At 37.4% G+C, this 21395-nt stretch overlaps 1 protein-coding gene across 1 annotated transcript in view; it reads left to right on the forward strand.

Annotated features, from left to right (window-relative positions):
- Grik2 (glutamate ionotropic receptor kainate type subunit 2) overlaps positions 1 to 21395 on the forward strand; it is a 441729-nt gene that overhangs the window by 34309 nt on the left and 386025 nt on the right. Inside the window, exons 3-5 of the mRNA XM_004637451.1 lie at positions 14469 to 14650; positions 17698 to 17751; positions 20931 to 21104. Coding sequence (XP_004637508.1) covers positions 14469 to 14650; positions 17698 to 17751; positions 20931 to 21104 — 410 coding nt within the window. The remainder of the gene's footprint in view (positions 1 to 14468; positions 14651 to 17697; positions 17752 to 20930; positions 21105 to 21395) is intronic.

The raw sequence follows: 21395 nt of genomic DNA on the forward strand, positions 1-21395 counted from the left end.
GCCCCGCCCCCTGGTGGGCTGAGCTGGCCACACACACACACACACACACACACACACACACATAAATAAATAAAATTTAAAAAAAAAGATACAATAGACAGCATGTTTGTGTTGCCAAAAGTTGTATGTTGATACTGCATTCTATAGTGATAGTGTTTAGAAATGGGCAATTAATATCTAGCTGGTTTTGAGAGTGGATCCCTTACAGATGGGTTTGGTGTGCTTTTTTTTTTTTTCTGTATTTTTTTTCTATACAGGGTGTTGAAGTTCTTACTGCTAGGTTAGACTCCTAGTGATCCACCTCTTTATAGCCTCCCAAGAGTTGGGATTACAGGCATGCGCCAACACACCCAGTCTCAATTGCCCTCTAAGCATGCCCCGGGGGCAGGGCCAGTATGGCAGGCCCCGGAATTGAACTCCCAGCCCCTGCGCCTGCTTGCAGGCACTTTAATGCACTGAGCTATTTGGCCGGCCCTTTGATGTACTTATAAGAGGAAGGCAGGGAGCTACCTCACTGTCCATCAGCATTGGGATGACACCCAGAGGAAGCTGTCAGCATGACTCAACTCTACTGTAGCAAGCTTATCTCAGGTTTCTAGCCTCCAGCACTCTAAAGAATACATTTGAGTTGTTTATAAACCACCTAGTCTATGCTACTTTGTAATAGCAGCCTGAACCCAGACAAGAGAAATAGTATCAGGCCTATAAACATAGACCGCTCTTCCTAGAAGCTCTCCTATAAAAGAAAGTAGAGCAATGGTGAGCTAAAGGACAGGGAATTGGTATGGCAAGAAAATTTATTGAAAATTGAGTGATAAATTTCTACACCCAAATGGAAATAATGCAGTAGGGAAAAATGATGGGACAGTTCAGGATTTTACAAATGCAGCCAACTCTAACATTATGAAGCCGGGGCCAGTGAGATAAGCCAGCAGACTAAAGTGCCTGCTTAGGCAAGCTCAGGCAAGCACAGGGGTCATGCTTCAATCCTTGGCACTACATGCCACACCAGCCCTGCCCCCAGGGTGGGCTGAACTGGCCACAGAGTAGGGGTAGAGTGGCATATACCTGTAATCCCAGCGCTGGGAAGGCTGAAGATAGGAGGATTACTATGAGTCCGAGCTGCTACATAGTGAGACCCTGTAACAACCAAATACATTAAATAAATAACATTATGAAGCTATTCTTATATTTTAGAGCAGTTAGTGGAGACATTTTCCCAAAGGAAAGACCCAAGGTTTTAAGCTGCAAATCCACTTAATAGATAGGCCCCTAAAGGTTTCTCTCTTCACTAATCTTCAAGGTTGAAAAACTGAGAAAAAGTTTACACTTGCCATAGAAAAGAAGGCATGAATTGTGCAAAACATGAGAGGAAGAGGCGGTCCAGGTCACATTCACCAAAGGGAAACTTTCAGATTTCTGGAGTACAGTGTGACGCGTGCTATGAAGTCACCTCTTTCCTCTGACCCTTCCAGTAACTTTTCTGTAAAATCTGCACTTGAAGATTTTCTTCCAGAAGTGTCAGGCTATGCTGAGAGTTGCCTGCCCGTGGGAGATGCCACATAGGCATGTGCAGCTGATTCCCCGGCCCTCCCTCTGTCATCCTTTCTTGCTCCAGGCAGCTCATTTGTTTCAGAGCAAATTGCCCACTGAGCACATTAACCTGCCTTATTCTTCAGTCTCACGTGACAGTGTGCTTCAGACTCCCAGCTAACAGGAGCCTGCTACTAGCATTCTGAGGCATCACTGTTGCCTATTCAGGAGTCCGGACTCTGCTCAGTGCCCTCACTATTAACTTTCCTCTTTGTTCACTGTCAGGCAAACCGAGCTATTTACAGTTCATAAGATTCACCATGCTCTCTAGTCCATTGATTTCCTTATAACTGAAATATTTTTCTTCTCTGGCAGAAACCAAGCCTTTCTCTTTGACTTTCTCACTCAGTATCTTTTACAGTTTTACCTATTTGCTCCCTGTCTTCATGGTCATACTGATTGACCTACTCTACTATTGGTGGTTTATCTATCACCTCATTAAACTGTAATTTGTCTATCACCCTGATTTTCACAGGGTCTTTTGCTCCTAGAATATGTTAGTCAGATTTTCATCACTAGCAAATCCTGAGATAAGTAATTATAGGGAGACAGGTTCTATTTTGGTTCATGGTTTTGGAGGTTCCCTTTCAGGGTTGGTTGGTCCTTTGGTGAGGTAGCACATCCTAGCAGGAAGCATAGCACAGCAAAACTGCTTGAGAAAGAGGGGAGAGGGTCAGGATCGAGCAATCGCTTCCAGAGTACACCCACAAATGACCTAGACCTTCCTACAAGGTCTTACCTTTAGCAGATTTCACTGCTTCCCAATATCGCTATTGTGGAAATCACTCTCCTCACATGGGATCCAAATTAGAGCAGAAAGTTGTTTTCATAGCAATTTCTTAATAAATGCTTTCAAGAATTTAATAAACACTTACTATAAAATCTGTGTGTACCAAGTAAGTATATTAGTATAAGCCCTGACCATATGTAAGTAAAGTTTATAGTTCATCTGTTGCTCTAAAGTCTAGGATATTGGACCTTGTAATGACTCTCTGTATCTACAACTATATACAGACACCACTGGAATCCTGCTTTCTTCAACTGTTTTTTCAGTCTTCTTTTGGAGCTGAGATTGTCCAAATGAGTCACAACTAGCTTGACAAATGTCTAAACCCCCAGTTGAATAGTTTGTACTGTCATTTGACCTTCTTCTATCCAGCACAGCCTTTCCACAAGTTGAGCATCTGATACAGGACCATAGAGCTTCATGGGCTACAAGATGGGAATGTGTAGCATCAGCTGCTGCTTGAATCTTTTCAAGTTATTTCTCTCCCTGTGTATTTAAAACCAACAAAAGACTGAATTTAAGTACATTTTATGACTCAGATTTATGCTTCTGGTTTGGGGGAAAGGCTGCCTGACACTGCATGAGCTTTCTACTTAAGCTGTGCTCCTTTGACACTTCATTTCCCTTTGACCCACTCATTGTGTGCATCAATCTCATGTCTAAGGTATGGCCATGCGTCTGCTAGGCCCCCTGTGCCAGGTATCTCATATTAGCACTATTGTGAACTCTTATTTATAACCATTGTGTCTGTTCAGCTTACTGGCCTATCACCCCCTGCTCTGAAATATTTCTCCATTTTCACTCTTCATTTTATAGAATAAAACTTCACTCTGACTTTTTCCTTGTGGGGACAACTTTGTATTTTTTAATAATGGCTTAAATGTTATGAAGAAGTTAAAATGCAGGTGACATATGTAAGTATGAAGATTCAGTGTCCTATTACTAATTTTGATCTTTCAATACTACGAAAACTATATATTACAGATAACTTTGAGTGGGATGCCAAATCCTAGTTATGTGTTCCCATTTAATAATCAGTGATGAGAAAATTGGGTATTCACATGCTGAAGTTTGAGTCTAGAACCATATCTGTCTAAATGGACTAAACAAAATCAAAATAGATCAAAGACCTAAGTATTAAAACAAGACATCTTCTGAATGATAAAATAGGTAAGAAAGAGATATAGGCAAGGACTGTCTGGATCAACATGCCAATAGTACAAGAAATAGCACCATAAATCAACAAATGGGATTGCATCTAAGTAGAAAGCTTTTGAACATCAAAGCAAACAACCAATGGAGTGAGGCAAGAGTTATATAATGGGGAAAATTTGTGTCAGCCATTTCTTGGATAAAGCACTAACATCTACAGTATATAAGGAACTCAAACAGATTAGACCTCCCCAAGTAAAAGATCCAACAATAAAAGCAATTGAAATGAATACATACTTTTCAGAAAAGTATACATGGTCAATAAATACCAGAAGAAATGTCCTACATCACTGGACATTGCAGAAATGCAAATTAAAATCTGGGATTCTGTTTTACTCCAGAAAAAATGGTCATCATCCAGAAATCAAACAATAACAACTGCTGATAAGGCTCCCAGCAAAAGGGAATAATTCTCTATTGTTGGCAGGAATGTGAACTAGTACAGGCACTATGGAAATATGTTTAGAGATTCTTAAAACACCAGAACCAGAAATTTCACTTACTCCAGCTGTTCTTCCTCTAGGTGTCTTCACAAAAGTATAAGGACATCATATTACAAGGATACGTGCACACCCATGTTTATAGCAATACAATTGATAATAGATAAATCTTGGAAGTGGCTATGCCCAATAATAGATGAATGGATATGTAAAATGCTATATTGATACACAATAGAGCACTACTCAGCTATAAAGAAGGATGAACTTGAGTCACTTTTAAGAAAATAAGTGGACCTTGAGACCACAATATGAAGTGAAATAAATCAGACATATAAGCATAAGTGGTTGCAAGGTTCCACTTTCCTGAGATGCCCAAAATATAAACAAAGAGCAAAATAAAAGATAGATAGTAGGAAGTAAGGAAATCTTACTCAATTGGAAATGGAAATGAGAGATAGGGGGTGTCTTAGCTACTTCTCTAGCTGTAAAAGACAAAATATATGACACTGAAAGTTAAAGGAGGGAAAGTTTATTTAGCTCACAATTTGTAGAGGTTACAGCCCATAATCAGCTGGCTCCCAGGCACTGCAGTAAAGAAAGTTCATGGAGGGCAGAAGTTAGCAAAGCAATAAGGATTGACCTCAGCTCTTTCTATCCTTTATACTTTAAAGGTGCAGACTACTTAGGGCAGGGAGCACTCTCACCCTTGATCCTAGCGACCTTGACCTAGCCTTGAACCATGAGTGGATCCAAGGGGGTCATGCACTCTAGATCCATCCACCTCTGAAAAAGCCCCACCCATGACCTTATGAACATTTGAGGGATATCCAGATACAAGCCATCACAAGCAGAGAAGAGGGAACAGGGATAAAAAGGTCAAAGCAAAAAAAAATGGAGACAGACCTTCTGGGTTGTGTCTAGATATCCCCCAAAGCCCCAAGGAATCATTGGGAAGGCCTCCAGAGCTGGGGATTGATTCTTGGTCCAATGCTGGGATTACGGGTAAGAGTGCTACACCATCCCTGGGACAGGCAGCCTGCATACAATAAAAGGAAGAGAAAGACACTTGTTCCTTAATCCTTTTTTTATTCTTTTTTGTTGTTGTTGTTTCTTCTGCTATTTTGGAAATAACTGAAAATTACACTGCCCTCTGAATATTAAAGACTATGAAGTCAACACAATAAATAATAATGAAATTTACAGACTCACCTTAAAAGATGCAGAATGCCTTACAGATAAATAAGACTTCCTTATGTTTTCACTGAAGATACCAATATAACCAAAAAAAAAAGGGATATGCCCATCATAAAAAGGATCAGACATTAATTTTTTTTCTGAAAAGAAGAACTTAATGGGGTAAAACAAAGGCAACTCTTGCCCAAATCTTGTTAATGGGAAATCGATTTTTAACTCTCACTAAGACCAACCTTGTTTCACTGTGGATATAAAATTATATGCTGGATTTGAAAAAAAAAATCCCATAGGGTTTAAATCTGGCTTTGCCATTAAAAGATTTGCTTTGAATATAGTATCCCACACTCGGTGTGTTCAACACTTCTGAAAATGGAGGATGACAGTATCTCTTTTTTGCAGAGTTCTTGCAGATAAAACATAACCCTTTGATAAATGTTATCATTCATTATTATATTGGGTCAGCTCTCTTTGCTGTGCTTCCCAACTAAAATCAAACAACCTTTCGATTATGATATGGTTTCTTATGTAGCTTGCGAATTCAGTGGCCATGCAATTTGAGTACTGCCAGTCCTACGAGTTGTATTTCTTGTTTTAAGTTAATAGATTGAATTTCTAGTGTCATAAGTCATTCTTATGGTCTTGATTAATGTGAGTGTATTCTGTTGGCAACATGGCAAACATTTCAGAACATTTTAAATGTTACCAAATGTTACCTCAGATAAGGATGCAGTTAAATTATTCCTTAAAGTAAATTCTATTTCCTGAGAAATGAATAATACATAATGCATACAGATATAGCGTAGAACATTAATCAAATCTAGGGTGAGCGGAAGCATGCTGATATTTCCCCTTGTCAGTTCTCATAATAAAGGATAAAATTCAAAATGACCTCCTTTTAATTAATATCTTGTAATGTTTCAATATCCCGAGTTGACTAGTCAGAAATCCATTCTTCAAACATCATTGAGATGATCTTCTAATCAAAACATGTGCTCAAATCATTCTCCTTAATTTCTTCAGTGATTCCACATGAGAATAAGGCATTTCCTCAGCTCTAAGCACCTCCTGTTACTCACCTTCAGAGTAATGTTCAGGGCTGTGGTAGCCTTTAATCCCCATATGAGTCCAAGCCATTGCAGTCAGTGTGAAAAATGATCCTTCTAGAACAAAGTTAACATGGCTTAGAACAAAAACTAACACTGCTAGGCCAATCACGCTCATTTTGCAGTAATTTGGAATAGGAACAAAGTTGTTTCCTCTAAGTTGTTGAAGATACAACAAGTAAACTCAAGAGTGAGAGATGATCTTGTTTTCTGCATGAACTACAAAACAGGGATGATAGTGTAGTTATAGAGAGAAAAATAAAACACACACAGAGACAAAGAAAAAAAAGTAAAAGATATGTTAGTAGTTTTGTTCACATTCATTGCTGTTTCCAAGAAAGGATTAAATTACCACAATTGGATTCTATGAAACTATCTGAAGTTTTTCTGATACTGCCTTTTTTGTGCTTACATGAGGCGAACTTGTTTTTAAGATATTTGCAAGTACATAGCTCTTTCTCTTGGGAAGTACAATCTGGCGTGACACCTCTAAGTGACTTTACCTCCTACCAGTCCACTGTATCTCCTACCATGTCAGAATTAATAACTGAATTTCCAGCAAAAACATCCAAGCAACTGAGAAGGCATTTTCAGCTTTCTATACTCATTTCTGATATTTTCCCTTTTTCGGTAATGTCTACCCATTATGGCCCACCCACACATGGTTACTCTCCTATCTTGTTTCCAATCCATTTTGAAGATGTCCACGTTACTTCATCTAATTCATAGTAAAAATGATTTATATTTTGGTCTGCCATGTTATCTCATAAATGGCAAATATCTACTGTTTACTGTTTACATTTTATCTCTGCATCACCAATGCAAAGCACACAGCGCTGTTGCCATGTCTTCTTGACAAAAATCACATCATTTGAGCACTTCTAACACAGGATGCATGCTTAACAAACACAAGTTACTAAAAGCTTTGCAGTTAATTAATTTTTTTCCCAGGGAAATGATAAAATAAAATCTGCGTTTCTGAAGAGTCTCTTCTACTTAGTGATCGCAGCAGTACATTGCGTCCTGATAATTAGTGTTAGTCATGGGCACAACCACATAAAGCTGTTTTGTCAATGTCAACTTTAAATCATATTTGATGTAGTAAGTGGCAGGGTAAAACCAATAACAGCAGCATCCTGGGACAGAGCCAAAATAAGAGCTGTGAAGGATCATTTGCCACTTCATAACTACAATGACCTGGACTCAAATAGGGATGAAAGGACAGCAGGCTACCTAATCAGCCACTCTCTGGAGAGCTGAAGTTGGGTTATCACAAGCAGAGAGGGCAGGGAGAGTGACAGAAGGAAAGGTGTACATGTGAGCTGATTGTCAGGAGACAAAGGTACTAGCAATGTAGCCATCAGAATTGAAAAATGAGGCATGTTGGTCCCACTGGGGGTGAGTCAGTAACATCCTCAGGAGAGCAGGTGATGAAGTATGTCTGGTGAAGTATGAAATGTGCTGAGAAGAAAAAGGAGGGTATCCAAAGCTCCTATTTTATCCAGGACATTCATAGATTACAAGTGTCCTAGTCTAGTTATTAAGCACTTATATCTGTCCCTTTAGTTCATAAGAAAGGACTTGGTCTGATGAAAATAATAGAACGACTTTAATTGCAAACAACTACTGAGTCAAAATACTACCAAACTGTAGTCACAAAGCAAAGTACAGTTACCCAGTTGGAGAACTTCTAAAACATGATAGTGATGCCTTTTAGGGTTGCATTTATTTATTTTTATCTGTTTGGGCTCTCTTAGACAGATTCTTCTCTGTCTAAATGGTTCACAGGGGTCAAGGAGATAGCTCAGTGGTCTAAGTGCCTGCCTGGCAAGCGCAAGGACCTGGGTTTATGTTGTTTTCCTATTTTATTTTAGAGAAGAGTCACAGGGTTTTCAAGGTCTCACTACTAAATCAGAATCCTAGTGATCCACCTGTTTACAGCCTCCCAAGAGCAGGGATGACAGGTGCACACCACCACGCCCAGTCTCAATTGCCTTCTCAGTGTACCCCCAGGGGTGTGGCTTGCACAGCAGTCCCAGAGATCGAACCCCTGGCCTATGTGCCTGCTTGCAGGTGCTTTAATCCTATAAGCTATTTGACTGGCTCTAAGGACCTGGATTTGATCCCTGGTATCACATGCCATGCTGGCCCCTTGTGTGCAGTGCAGGCCACCATAACCAGATGTGGTGGTGCACACCTGTAATCCCAGCACTGGGGAGGTGAGACAGGAGGATCACTACAAGTATGAGCTATATAGTTAGACCCTGCACCAAATACATAAAAGAAAAAGAAGATTAAAAATTAAAATAAAGTAAATAGTTCAGAGGAGACTCAGTTTTTTGACCGTTCATGGCACAGAATTAGGTATCTAACTTCAAATCTTCTCTCTACCGAATAATCCTGATCTGGATCCTGATGTAGTCCATCCTATCATTTTGACAGAATTTTTGAGGAAAATCTTTCACGAGTGTGAGATTCTATTGCTCATCCATGTCATCAAGTAGGAAAACGTTAAGGTATAATACAGAAAAAAGAAAACTGCTACAAATCCACAGATTCCTAGTTTCAATCTGATATCTACTTTCAGTTATAGGAAATAGTAAGTTGCTTTTTTTTTCATTGCAGTATGAATTGGGTCTGTACATATCAAGGAGACTTCTGACAAATATCAACTGCCTATTCATTAAGTTGTCCAACTTCTTAACTTACCCAGTTGGAGAACTTAATGAATCTGATGTACCCCCAGGGTATCTTGTGATAAAAGGAATAAGTTGCCATGCAGGAGTTATGTCAGTAGGACAAGGGAAAAAAGTAGATGACAAGATTGATTTAGCACTGCCTTAGTGTCCAACAAAGCACCTTACTGCGACTGTGGTGTCCCTGATGGCAAAGCAGTTGAACAAGGTAACAAGAACAATGTTACTTTTCTCTGACAGTTGAGGTAGAAGCAGATTTTAATAGTATAAGCAAATAAATGAATGAAAATGTAATTTTAACCTCATTGGCTTCTTATAAACTAAAGCCTTCGAAATTCAAATTTCACCTTAGCACAAACAGAAATTGGATCCCGATGCTTTAGAAAATAAAGAGGTTGAGCCTTGGCATCACCAGAAGCACAAACTACTTCGTTAGTGGCAAAATTACTTTTCTCATATCAGTAAAAGAAAAGGAATAGGGACAGAACATTCTGAATTGACCTTAGAAGTTACAGGCGGTGACCCCATCTTCCTCAGCACTTGCCTGCTGGAATCACACTCAGATTCCCCACATGCCCCGGTGCAGGCTCCTCATCCTCCTGGATGCTGTGGAACTCATCTTGTATGCCGGACCCAGCCCAAGTGCATGGCAGGAAATGGCACTCTGTCCCGAACTGAAACATCTTCAGTATTTTTGGATGTAGATCTGGTATGCTATGCTAGAAAGCTAGATATAGCGTGTGTCAGAAATACAGTAATCAAAGGTGACATCAATTGTCATGATTAAATTCTGCATTACTTTATGTGGAAATATATGAGTGAGGAACAGCTTTTGAAGGAGATGGGGTTACAGAGTCAGCTCAGTACACTGTGTGCTATTATCTATGAGGCATTAAAGTAGAGGCGAAGGGCTGGGGAGATAACTCGGCAGTCCCAGCACCTGCCGGGCAAGTGCAAGGACCTGGGTCGGATCCCTGGTACTGCATACTATGCTGGCCCCAGAAGCTCGGGTGTGCCATGCCAGCCACCAAAACCTGGAGTGTTGGTGCATGTCTGTAATCCCAGGGCTGGGAGGCTGAGACAGGCAGATCACTATGAGTCTGAGCTGTGTAGCAAGACCCTGTGCCAAACAAACAAACAAACAAACAAACAAATAAATAAATAAAGTAGAGGTGAAGCATTATTCTGGAGTACTTTCTAGTCCTCCATGTCACCTCCCACCTTTAATACTAATTGCAGAGTTTAAAGCTCTCTAATATTACCCTCAGTTTTGCCAATACTCATAAGTTCAGGGGTCATGAAGAGCATCCTAAATTAGATGATTCCCTGGAATGCCTCACACAACTCTCTAAAGGCCATTTAAAGTGTTAAAATGCATAAGAGCTAAAGGATACTGATTAAAATAGTTTAAGGTAAAGGAGAACAGTGCCGAACTGAGGGCAGAGACCTTAGTCGTGCTGTTCAAGCGTGCTTGTAGTCACTGCTCACATCTGTAGGTACAGGAGTGTGGAGATGTACATGTAGTACTGCCGACCAGGGAAGCTCCCGTGAGATCTGCTGTTCAGAGTTGTCACTGGAGCCTGGTCACTGGCATGGCTGCCCGTGCTACTGATCATGTTCATCTGGCCCAAAGTGCTCACCACACATTACATCATTATCCCAGCCTGTGTGATCCAAGATACAGTGCTAAAGAAAGACCTAGCAGGCAAGACCTTCCAAAGATATATGGGTTAAGTCCCAGGATCCAGTGGCAACAGTCAGCCTTCTCTTTATGTAAGATTAATCATTACTACACAAACGTCAGATGAGAACATGAATATAGAAAAGGCCAGAGTTCAAGGAAGCAGTCTGGCGAAAGATACATATTTGGAAGTTAGAAGCACAACAAAGGCATACTACTGAAGGTGTTTCCTCTGTTACATCTACTAAATGAATCCACTGCACGCCTAAGGAGAGGACAGCTGATAAAAATTTAGACAGAAATGTTTTCAATGTCAACCTGTCACTACTGTCAAAACCATTTTAATTCTATTATAATTGGCTCCCCTCCCTAATTTTCAAACATTGCCATACAGTACAAATCCACAGCTGGTGCCATGCACAGTTGATTTGTTTTAACACACTTCCTGCTGGGGTAGTTGCACATGCCTGCACTCCCGGTGCTTCGGGAGGCTGAGGCAAGAGTGACACAAGCTTGAGCCCAGCCCAGGCAATTCAGCAGTGTAGACTCTTGTCTTAAACAACAACAAGAACAACAGCTGGAGATGTTCCTCAATCAGAGGTCCTGGGTTTAACCCCCAGTACTACTTTAAAAGACATCATTACAGTGCCAAATTTTGGCTTCACAATGAATTAGTAGCTTTGATCACCTCACCAAAAACATGAGTGGCAAAACACAGGGGGCAAGAGTCACTTTTTGCGTAGCTTATTTTGCAGTACAGCTTTGGTGTGCTTCTGACACTGCACAAGACCACATTAACTAAAATGATGAATGGGCCAGCTGATGAAGCCAGTTGGCAAAGCTGTAGTGCATGTGGCTGCTGAAATGGATACCTGGATGAGGAAGGAAACTCGGGAGTCCTTTCCTGGGGCTAGGGGAGGCTGGGCCTGCCGCAGAAGTGGTGTGATTTATCTCTCTGGAATGAATGCCAGCTGGAGTATGCCTAAATGGCTCCTTCTGGCTGCTCTTTAAAAGCTAAATTGATGGCAACTTTGGTACAGAACAGTATAGACCTCTGTCCCTGTAAGATAAACTTCGATTTTAGCCACAGCTAAGCTAAGTGAAAACAGAAAAGTCAGGAAAAAAATTAAACAATATAAAACAATCATGTAAGCAGAGGTAAGGACTTAGAGGAAATAGAATGATGCTCATTTACCAAAATACTGTGAGGAGCTAATTACTGCAGTGTAGTGCGTTGTTGTTGTTAAGCTTTTTAGAAACCCATCTCTGCAGATTATTTCTTTTTATTATTGTTATATAAACTAATCACATTAAGGGAAAGGGGGCATTTTATTAAAAAAACTATTTTAGAAAGTTATAATTTTACTGTGACATTCAATAATTTAAGAACATGCCACATTTGTTAAATAAATATTTCTGAAAAGTTTTGTTTGTAAATTATTTATTTTCACCTTGTTTTGTGAGACAAGGTCTCAATACCCATTTCAGGTTGACCTTGAACTCATGACAATCCTCACACCCCAGTCTCCAGAGTACTAGTATTATAGATGTGCAATTGTTTTCAAGGAAATAGATTTTTTTCCCTTTTAATAGGACTGTCCCTTTGTTTCTCTTTTTTGAACAAATTGCTTGAGATAGAGCTGTATTTGAACCCTTTCAACTACTTTGGAAGATATTTTCTTAAAAATATTTCATTTTACAAAACATGCATATTTGTTTAGTTTTGATGGGACTGATTTGCATAATCAGATTAGAAATTGGCACCTATAGAACATGATAAGTTGTAAAGGAAAAATAAGCATTAAAAGTCTAAAGAGACACAGAGGAAATACATAGCAAATATTGTAATTAAAACATGTTGCTGCCGCTTAAGCTCATATTCATTTTGATAGAAGTTTTATTCATATAAATTATACTACTGGGATGTCATCAAATATACTGAATAAAATAGGTTAGAAAACAATCCTTTGGAAGTTTCACATGCATCTGTCTTTCAATTTGTTATCCCCTCACATGCATACAAGGCATTACAATAGAATTCAGACAGGAGTTTCTAAGTTTCAGGGGATGGGAAAAATGCAAAGTATCCTGAGAAAGCCCCAGGAAGACCCTAAGCACCTGGAGCAGAAGGTGATGGAAATACAAATTTAAAAGTCATAAATCTATTTTAATTACTAACTGCTTTCTAGGTTTGTTGTCTGTAATTGGAGTGCTGAACCATTTGTGTTTAAAAAATTGAATGTGAGAAGCATTATAGAAACTATTTGCATATAAAAATACTGTAGTGCAAGTACACCTTGTACAGTTAAATACTGAATAAATACTGTTATTCTAATTACACTTGGCCATGAAACAGTATCTTGTGCATGGTAGACATGCACAAGGTGTAAGCTGAATGAATGAATGAGGCACATTTCCTTCAGTTCTCTGGTTGCCAGTGACAACTCCCACAAGCAGCAGTTTTTATTTTATTTTATTATTATTATTTTTTAAAATCTCTTTACAGTGCAATGCCATTCCCCGGGGAAGCTTACAAACTGAAACCTCTCTCACTAATGCCAGCAGAGATGTACATGTGTGAGGAGAATAGACAGACATTGATTGTGCCTGATGGCTCGGTGAACTACATGCGCTCTTAAGAGACTTGACAATACTTGGCAGGATTTCTACTTAGGAAGAACTCCACAAACACTCTTTGTGGGTATTATTCTTCAGAAAATTTCTCATTTTAAGTCAGTTAAGCATTTTCAATCCCAACTGTTGAGCTAATCAAACTGGAAGGATAGCTTCTCTTCCAGCAGTAACATATTAGTCTCTTAATATGTTCTTTTAAATTTTGAATCTAGCTGGGAATGGTGGCACATGCCAATAAATCAGCACTTGGGAGGCAGAGGTAGGAGGATCACTGTGAGTTTGAGGCTAGCCTAGCCTACATAGGCCCAGCCTGAACTACATAGCAAGATGCTGTCTCAAATAAATGAATGGATGAATGAATGATAAATAAATATAGGTTTTATGTAAATCAATGTCAAAATATTTTCCAATTACATGTTTAATAACCAAAATTTTTGAAAACTTATATTCTTCCTATATTGGCCTATTTAACAATAATGATAAACTACCACTCTCTGAGGGCCCAAAATTTGGCAGCTTCTTATCCATTGTTCTATTTGTTAAGCATATAGATCATTTTATCTTCCTATACAGAAAAAGAAATTGGAGACCTGCAAGAAACTCCACAGATTATAGATTTTTGGGGAATGAGATTCAAAACCCACACCTAATCTATAATTTACCCTACACATACACTTTCATATTTGATTCTCACAGTATTTTTTGGAGCTATCTATGGCTTTCTCTCCTGCATGAAGCTAAGACTGGCTTTGATCAGCCTGAACCTAGAAGACATTTAATGAGACTAATAGAGATGCAGAATGGCAAAAATGTAGAGATAATCCAGATTAAAAATTTGAAGACATTTTGTTTTTATACTCTTAATGATTATTGTGAATTATTATAACTTGTAACATAATTATTATTAATTTTATATTACCTGTTGCATAATGGGAAAACCAGCCTAAAGAATTTTAACAAAACTAACATATGATCAAATGTTTTATTGAAAAAAAACGAGTAGATACACCATGAAGTGCCCCTCTCCATGATCCCAAAGTTCATGAATCATAACGAGGGTGTTTTATGCCTCTGTGGCCCATTCTCTTTTACCTCTAATGTTGGTTTTTGCTTTCTTTTAAATTGAAGGTCTCATTCGTTTGCAAGAGCTCATTAAAGCTCCATCAAGGTACAATCTTCGACTTAAAATCCGTCAGTTGCCTGCTGACACAAAGGATGCCAAACCTTTACTGAAAGAGATGAAACGAGGCAAGGAATTTCATGTCATCTTTGACTGTAGCCATGAAATGGCAGCAGGTATTTTAAAACAGGTAATTTTTAAAATAGTTATATTTATAGTTTATAAATTTGTACTTAATGTATGTTTTCTTAAAAATGCAGTTATTTTACGCAATTAAAACATCAGAGGATTCACTTAGATGAAATTTATTATAGGCTGGCAATTGCATTTGATTGTTTAAGAGAAAAGTAACATAAATATTGATTCTTATCAAAGCAGATTGAAATTCTGAGATAATTTTCAAGTGCCTTCAATACAGGTAGAAGTTGATTAATGATAGAGATTTCTGTTTTATACTGAAATGAAGAAAGATACTAAGATTCAATGATTGAATTACTTCTTGATGTAATCAAAAAGTAGGAAAATGATAAAAGAGATTTACTGTCTATCCAGTATCTACTGGATGATGTCTAATATGTTCTATCTTATTTCTTCATCTCCACAACTGCAAGATCCCTTCTCATCCTAGAATAACTGCATAGCATGACTAGCATCCAGTAACAAGGAAATGATGAGGCATTAAGACAACACTTAATGATGTTGTTCATATCCATGCCACATAAAATAACATCTGTGTGAAAGGGGATTTGTGAATCAAGGGGAACCATTGGTAACAGGAAAACAATAATGGTTGGAGGGTGATGCAGGAGAATGATAAGTTCAAGGCAAGGCTGGGCAATTTAGTTGCATAATGAGACCCTACTTTAAAAATGAATAAATAAAGCCAAAAGCAAGGGCAGGAGATGTGGAATGTAGCTCACTGGGCAATAGCATGGGCACAGTCCCCCTTTCTGCCAAACAAAGACACAAAAAAGCCAAACAATAACAAAGCAATGATAGGTCAGAACTATTCAAAGAGACTTAGCAAGCTGGAAAACAAGGCATGTGTCCATATAAGGTAAGGGATCTGAAGTTGGAAGATAAATGACTAGTTAGAAGGCCCTTTTCATTTTTAAGTACTATAGCCTGGATTTAAACAAAATTCTTTAGATTTTTCTTTTTAAGCTTTTTAATATGCACAGTGGGATGACAAAGTGGCTTTGTATTAATTTACTGTTTTCATACCTCTGGGGAGCCAGGCAGATTCTGATGTCAAATTATATTCCATGAAACATAACTACCAACAGAAAATGTTTGTTGTGACATAGTTTTAAGCAGATGTTTGTCCAATAATCCAATAGGAATGTCAGTTTTACTACAGTGAAATACTTAATGGCATTTGGAAAACTACACTAATTGTGTGTTTGGGTAATAAAACATGAAAGATTTTGTTCGTATGGGGTTCTTTTTTTGTAAGCTTTTTGTAGTAGTGAATAAAGTAGTGCAATAAATAACCACCGAAATTTTGAGTTACGATTTGTATTTCCTGCATTTCTCGATCACCTTTAGAAGACACAGAATTGGAAAAGACACTTTCTTTTATTCTCAGATCCAGCTACTATTTTAGTGGCAGAGCTTTGACCTGCTTTCAGTAAAAATATAGTAACGGGACGCTTGTCTTCTCTTTAAAGAACTGACTCTGAGTTGCTTTACTGTGTGGAAAGTGAGAGTATCACCTTTAATGACAGAATTTGGAATCTGCCATTTATTGGATGTATTCATTATTTTATACCGTACTTGTTTCCTTAGTATTATCTGTTCTGTTTGGAAGACAGAGATACAACTAAAATCATATCTTAAAATATTCAACAAAATATGTAATTTCACTAGATGGAAAGTAAAACTAAAGGAAAAGAAGAAATAGAGCCTAGAGGGGACGCTATGCAGGATATGTGCTCTGCAGACCTGTAATGTTAGATGACCACATAGATGGGGATATGCCTTTTATGCATCTGGACCCAGGGAGCCCTTGTCTCACATCTGGGTGCCAGTTATTAGAGGAACCAATTCAAGAATAAAGCAAACAACTTCCTCTGGTAAATGCAACAATATATTTATGGGGACATTTTATGACTTGCAAAACTTCACTGGTATTCTTTGACATTATTTACTCTAGGAACACCAAAAATATAGTAAAGGAGGTTGAGCAGAAATAGAAAGTTCTTACCTGGACAGGCATACAATCTAAAATGAATCTAAATCTTTGAGAATATAAAGTTTCCTATCTCATAAAATGACACAGATTGTGAATGTTGGGGAAGAAGATAAATATGCAATGGCATTGATTTAGGACACTTAGAGTAGACTCTAGAGACACTAATCATCTGCTTCTGAGATATTTTGCTCTAACTTTAGTGTGAATTGTAGGTGTAAGATAATCTTTGAACTGAGCTAGACGACTGTTTCCCACAACATAGTTTTGGGACTTCTGATGATTTTTTATACCAAAGATTCCATCTCTGAAACTACCCAGAAACTGAGAATAGACCCACTTCTCTTCAGCTTAACTTTTGCTAGCACCATTTACAATTGCTGATGACAACTGATGTAATTTCCAAATTCAGGTTGCACTCTAAAGCTATAAACAAAATTGTCATTTTTGACTTTTTAATTTTATTTATTTATTTTGTATTTTAGGGAAGGGTCTATAAGGTGTTCAGGGTCTCACTACTAGATCGGACTCAAAGTGATCTGCCTGTTTACAGCCTCCCAAGAGCTGGGATTACAGGTGCATGCCAGTACACCCAGAAGTCTCAATTGCTATGTCAGCACGCCCCAAGGGCGAGGCCAACATGGCAGGCCTGGGGATTGAACCCCAGCCCCTGTGCCTACTTGCAGGCACTTCAATCCACTGAGCTATTTGGCCAGCCCTTGACTTTTTTATTTTAAAGAGAAATAAATAAAATTTCAAAACAAAGTAATAGGAGAGTAACAATAGTTAATATATTAGGTATTTGTTATATTTAAATTAATTACTCAGAGTGCAAGATAGAGGCTTTTAATTGTCCAAACAATAGTAGCACAAAACTTTCTTTTCAGCAAACTAAGAGAAATTAATAATTTCTTAGCTAATAAATATTGCATGAATTCTTTAATTACATCCTGCTATTTTGTTAATACCTATCTGATTGATTTAATATGGGGGTACTATGTATATTTTAAAGTTAAATTTTTATGTCCTTTTCTTTTATTTCTTAGGCATTAGCTATGGGAATGATGACAGAATACTATCATTATATCTTTACTACTTTGGTAAGTATTCTATTTAAAGAAAAATAATACTCTATTTCATTACTGTGGCATTTTACAGTGAAATAAATATGCTTTTGATTGAGAAGAAGTAATATAAGGAAAGATGTATTTGTAGTTATACTTCACTTTATTTTCATAATACTCAGAAGGAATTATCAGGGTGAACTAATAACTGTTGTTATTAGCTGAAAATTTTGCAATAATACTTCAGATATCAATTCAACATATTACATGCATTGTTTTTATATTGCTTCAGAGAACTTTCACAACATAATGGATTTTATGATTAGTTTCTTTAAAAAATTCAGTGATTAGACAAGCATAGGTTTACCTGTTGTTATCTCAGCTATATTTGTTATTTTCAAATCAAGATATTAAAGATGCCCCATGAGCACATCTTCTATTTTTAGTTGAATTTTCTGAAAGTCAGCATTTTAATTTGAGATTAGTAAATTGAACATTACCTTTACAGTTTCTCTTCCTACACCCAAAAGATATTTTCCTTATGGTGCATGAATATCTGACCCAACATTATGTCAAACATACATACTCCACACTTACTCTCTTCGTGAGTAGATTATCTTTTAGGAGGCTTTCTTTCCTCTATAAGAAAGCACCTTGTCTCTTTCACTACTTCATTCCTCTCCAATTATCTTTCTAAGCACCAATATATTTTTAGAGTTGTACTTATGCTTTTGTTCAAATGAAGTCTAAATGTAATATTTCTAATTAATAAATACTATAGAGTAATTCTGATTGTTGTGGCATTAAAATGACTTGAAAACATTTGAATTTTATGTGCTGTCCTCCAAATTTACTACTCTTTTGATTTTGTTAAAAAAAACTTCCATAATTTTTATCTCACACAAAAATTTTGCTATTCTCTCCACAGTGTATAGCATCCATTTTTTTCTATTCCCACTGTGACCTTTCAAATTATTGCTCTTTATGTTGATTCAAAACTTTTTCAATTAGTCTTATATGGAGCATTCTGAAGTTACCAGATCAGATTTCTAAAATTTAATTGAATGGAATAGATTTCTGTGATAACTGTTTTCTTCAACAGGCATTTTTCGTGTAGTAGTTGTATTTTACTTATAAATTCCAAACCTGGCTTTATTTATATTAGTTCTTACTAGATTATTTCTTGCAGTCAATACATAGCTGTATACAGGTTTCAGAGGAGTGAAAATCTTCCCTTGCCAAATATATTTGAATACTCTTATAATCCAACTCTACCATAGTCATAAATTTTGAAATTCTTTTTTTTTTCTTCTGGTATCAAGAATTGAACTCAGAACATTGTGCTTGTCAGGCAGCCACTTTGCCACTAAGCTATATCCTTGACTCAATCATAAGATTAGTTTAATAAATGAAGCTGCTAGATTAAAATAGGCATAAATCCTTAATTGATAATTGTTTTTTCACATTTTTATTCTAATCTAACTTTACGACTTTCTTTTGTACTGATTATTCTTTATGAATTCTCCCTTACAACCAACTAATTGAGAGGTTTTCCCATTTTTATGTCTCATATTTATAGTTTGCATATTGGTCAGGTCTACCAAGAGTCTGGTCATTACCTAAAGACAGGTGTGGAGGATAACAGATGGCTTCTTATCTGTCATAAAGTTTATGGCTAAGACAACTGTAGCAAAAGACAGTTTTGCAAGACAATTGTACATAATTTTATTTAATATACATTGAATGCGCTTCTAGGTCTCTTAGAAAACAAGACGCAAAGAAACAGAGAAATATGTTTGATGAAGAGTGAACAATTGCATGCAGATATAGTTGGATAAAAAGGGTTTATTTAGTAGTAATAAGATATAAAGAGGAGGAATTTAGCAAGACTTGTTCAGCTTCTTTCTGGCTTTAAAAGTTTGGGCAGGATTTCTCTGGTATGCAGCTGTTATGACCCAGGGACTCATGTCAGTAGAGAAGAATGCCAAAAGTGAGAGAAAGAACTTCTTGCTTTTGCAGTTTTCTGCTTCCATCATCTTCAACTATTCAGTGTCGCAACACTTCATACCTTGGGGTAAAATATCCTGAACCCCATAACAACTCAGCACCTATTTGATCTGCAAAGATTTTTCCTGACTATGAACATTCATAGTGATCTGTTTTGCTTCTGACCATTAATATGTTTGTCATTTCTATTCTTTTACACCTTAGCATATATTGCTATTCACTCCTGATTTACACCTTAAACCTATTTTATCTCTTTGGCTGCATTATAAGCCTTAAATCATGGAAACATGGAAATTTCTAATATTTTGAAGAACAACTTAAGCCAGTACAAGTTATTTTCCACTAGATTCAGTATCTGTCACCTGGACTGCGAAGTGGTGTGAGTCTGAAGCAAACTGCACATAGAACCAATGGCATTAACCTTGGCTTGGTTTTGAATATCTGTAAGACCTGAGGGCTAGCTAACACCGGCTACAGAGTGGCAAAGATCACCCTACAAAGAGGGCAAAGGCTTTATGTTCTCATTATGACATTCAGCTTCCTGGATAGCTTTAGACTCTTATCTCTTGGAAAAACTAAAGGATAAAGCAAGAGCATTCAGTCTACACACTGGAGAAGGTGAAAAAATAGTGTTCCTATGGTGAGCTGACTGATAGGACATACATCAAGGAAGTGCAAGGCTTCTACAACCAACAAAATCAATATTTTCCCCTTATCGTGCATGTATTTATTATTAGTTTGAATCACTACTTCATGATGTGTTTCTAAAAACAAGCAAATAATCAGGAAACAGCAACAATAAAATCTGGGCCAAACAAAACCAAAAAGTGGATAACAGTTCATCAAGGAAGAAAAGCATAGAAAATGTACCTTTGTTAGTTGAAAGTTAAATATCATTACATAAAGAATGAAGACAAGCTAACATGAAGATGCATGCTTATGTAAGTGTTGAATGGAAGTTACTGAAGACCCGGTTCAACTCCATGAGTTAGAATAATGTACATAAACAGATGTATGCATGCAGCATACATATTTGTGTTACTAAAGTGTGAGGACAGTATATTTGAGCCTAGATCTAAGGTGATGCTGAAAATCGCTTGAGAGGCAGTGGTGTTAAATATCCTAAAGGAAGGAAAAGTGATTATTTCAATAATACATGCTTTCAGATGAACTCTATTGATCCTGACACAAACAATTCTGTCTTTCAGGACCTCTTCGCTCTTGATGTGGAGCCCTACAGATACAGTGGTGTTAACATGACAGGGTTCAGAATATTAAACACAGAAAATACCCAAGTCTCCTCTATCATTGAAAAGTGGTCAATGGAACGGTTGCAGGCACCCCCGAAACCCGATTCAGGTTTGCTGGATGGATTTATGACGGTATGAATAATGACTTAAAGATCAGTTTGTGTGTTTCTAAATTGTTTTGGATACAATACGAAGTCCTCTATGTTGAAACAATAGTTTAGTTGTTCCAGTAAAGGCAGGATATCAGAGCTCTATTGCAAATAGTTTCGTTCGTAATTTTATAAATCAATTTATATGACAAATTTACATTTTCAAGCAAGTAACTCAAAAAAATTACAATTGTAATTTGTATATTAAAGTGTAAGAATTTCTCTAAGTTAATTAGTGCCACATATAGAACAAATTGAAAACTGAAAAGAGATT

Source organism: Octodon degus, unplaced genomic scaffold, assembly GCF_000260255.1.
Source record: "Octodon degus isolate 3935 unplaced genomic scaffold, OctDeg1.0 scaffold00090, whole genome shotgun sequence".
NCBI lineage: Eukaryota > Metazoa > Chordata > Mammalia > Rodentia > Octodontidae > Octodon > Octodon degus.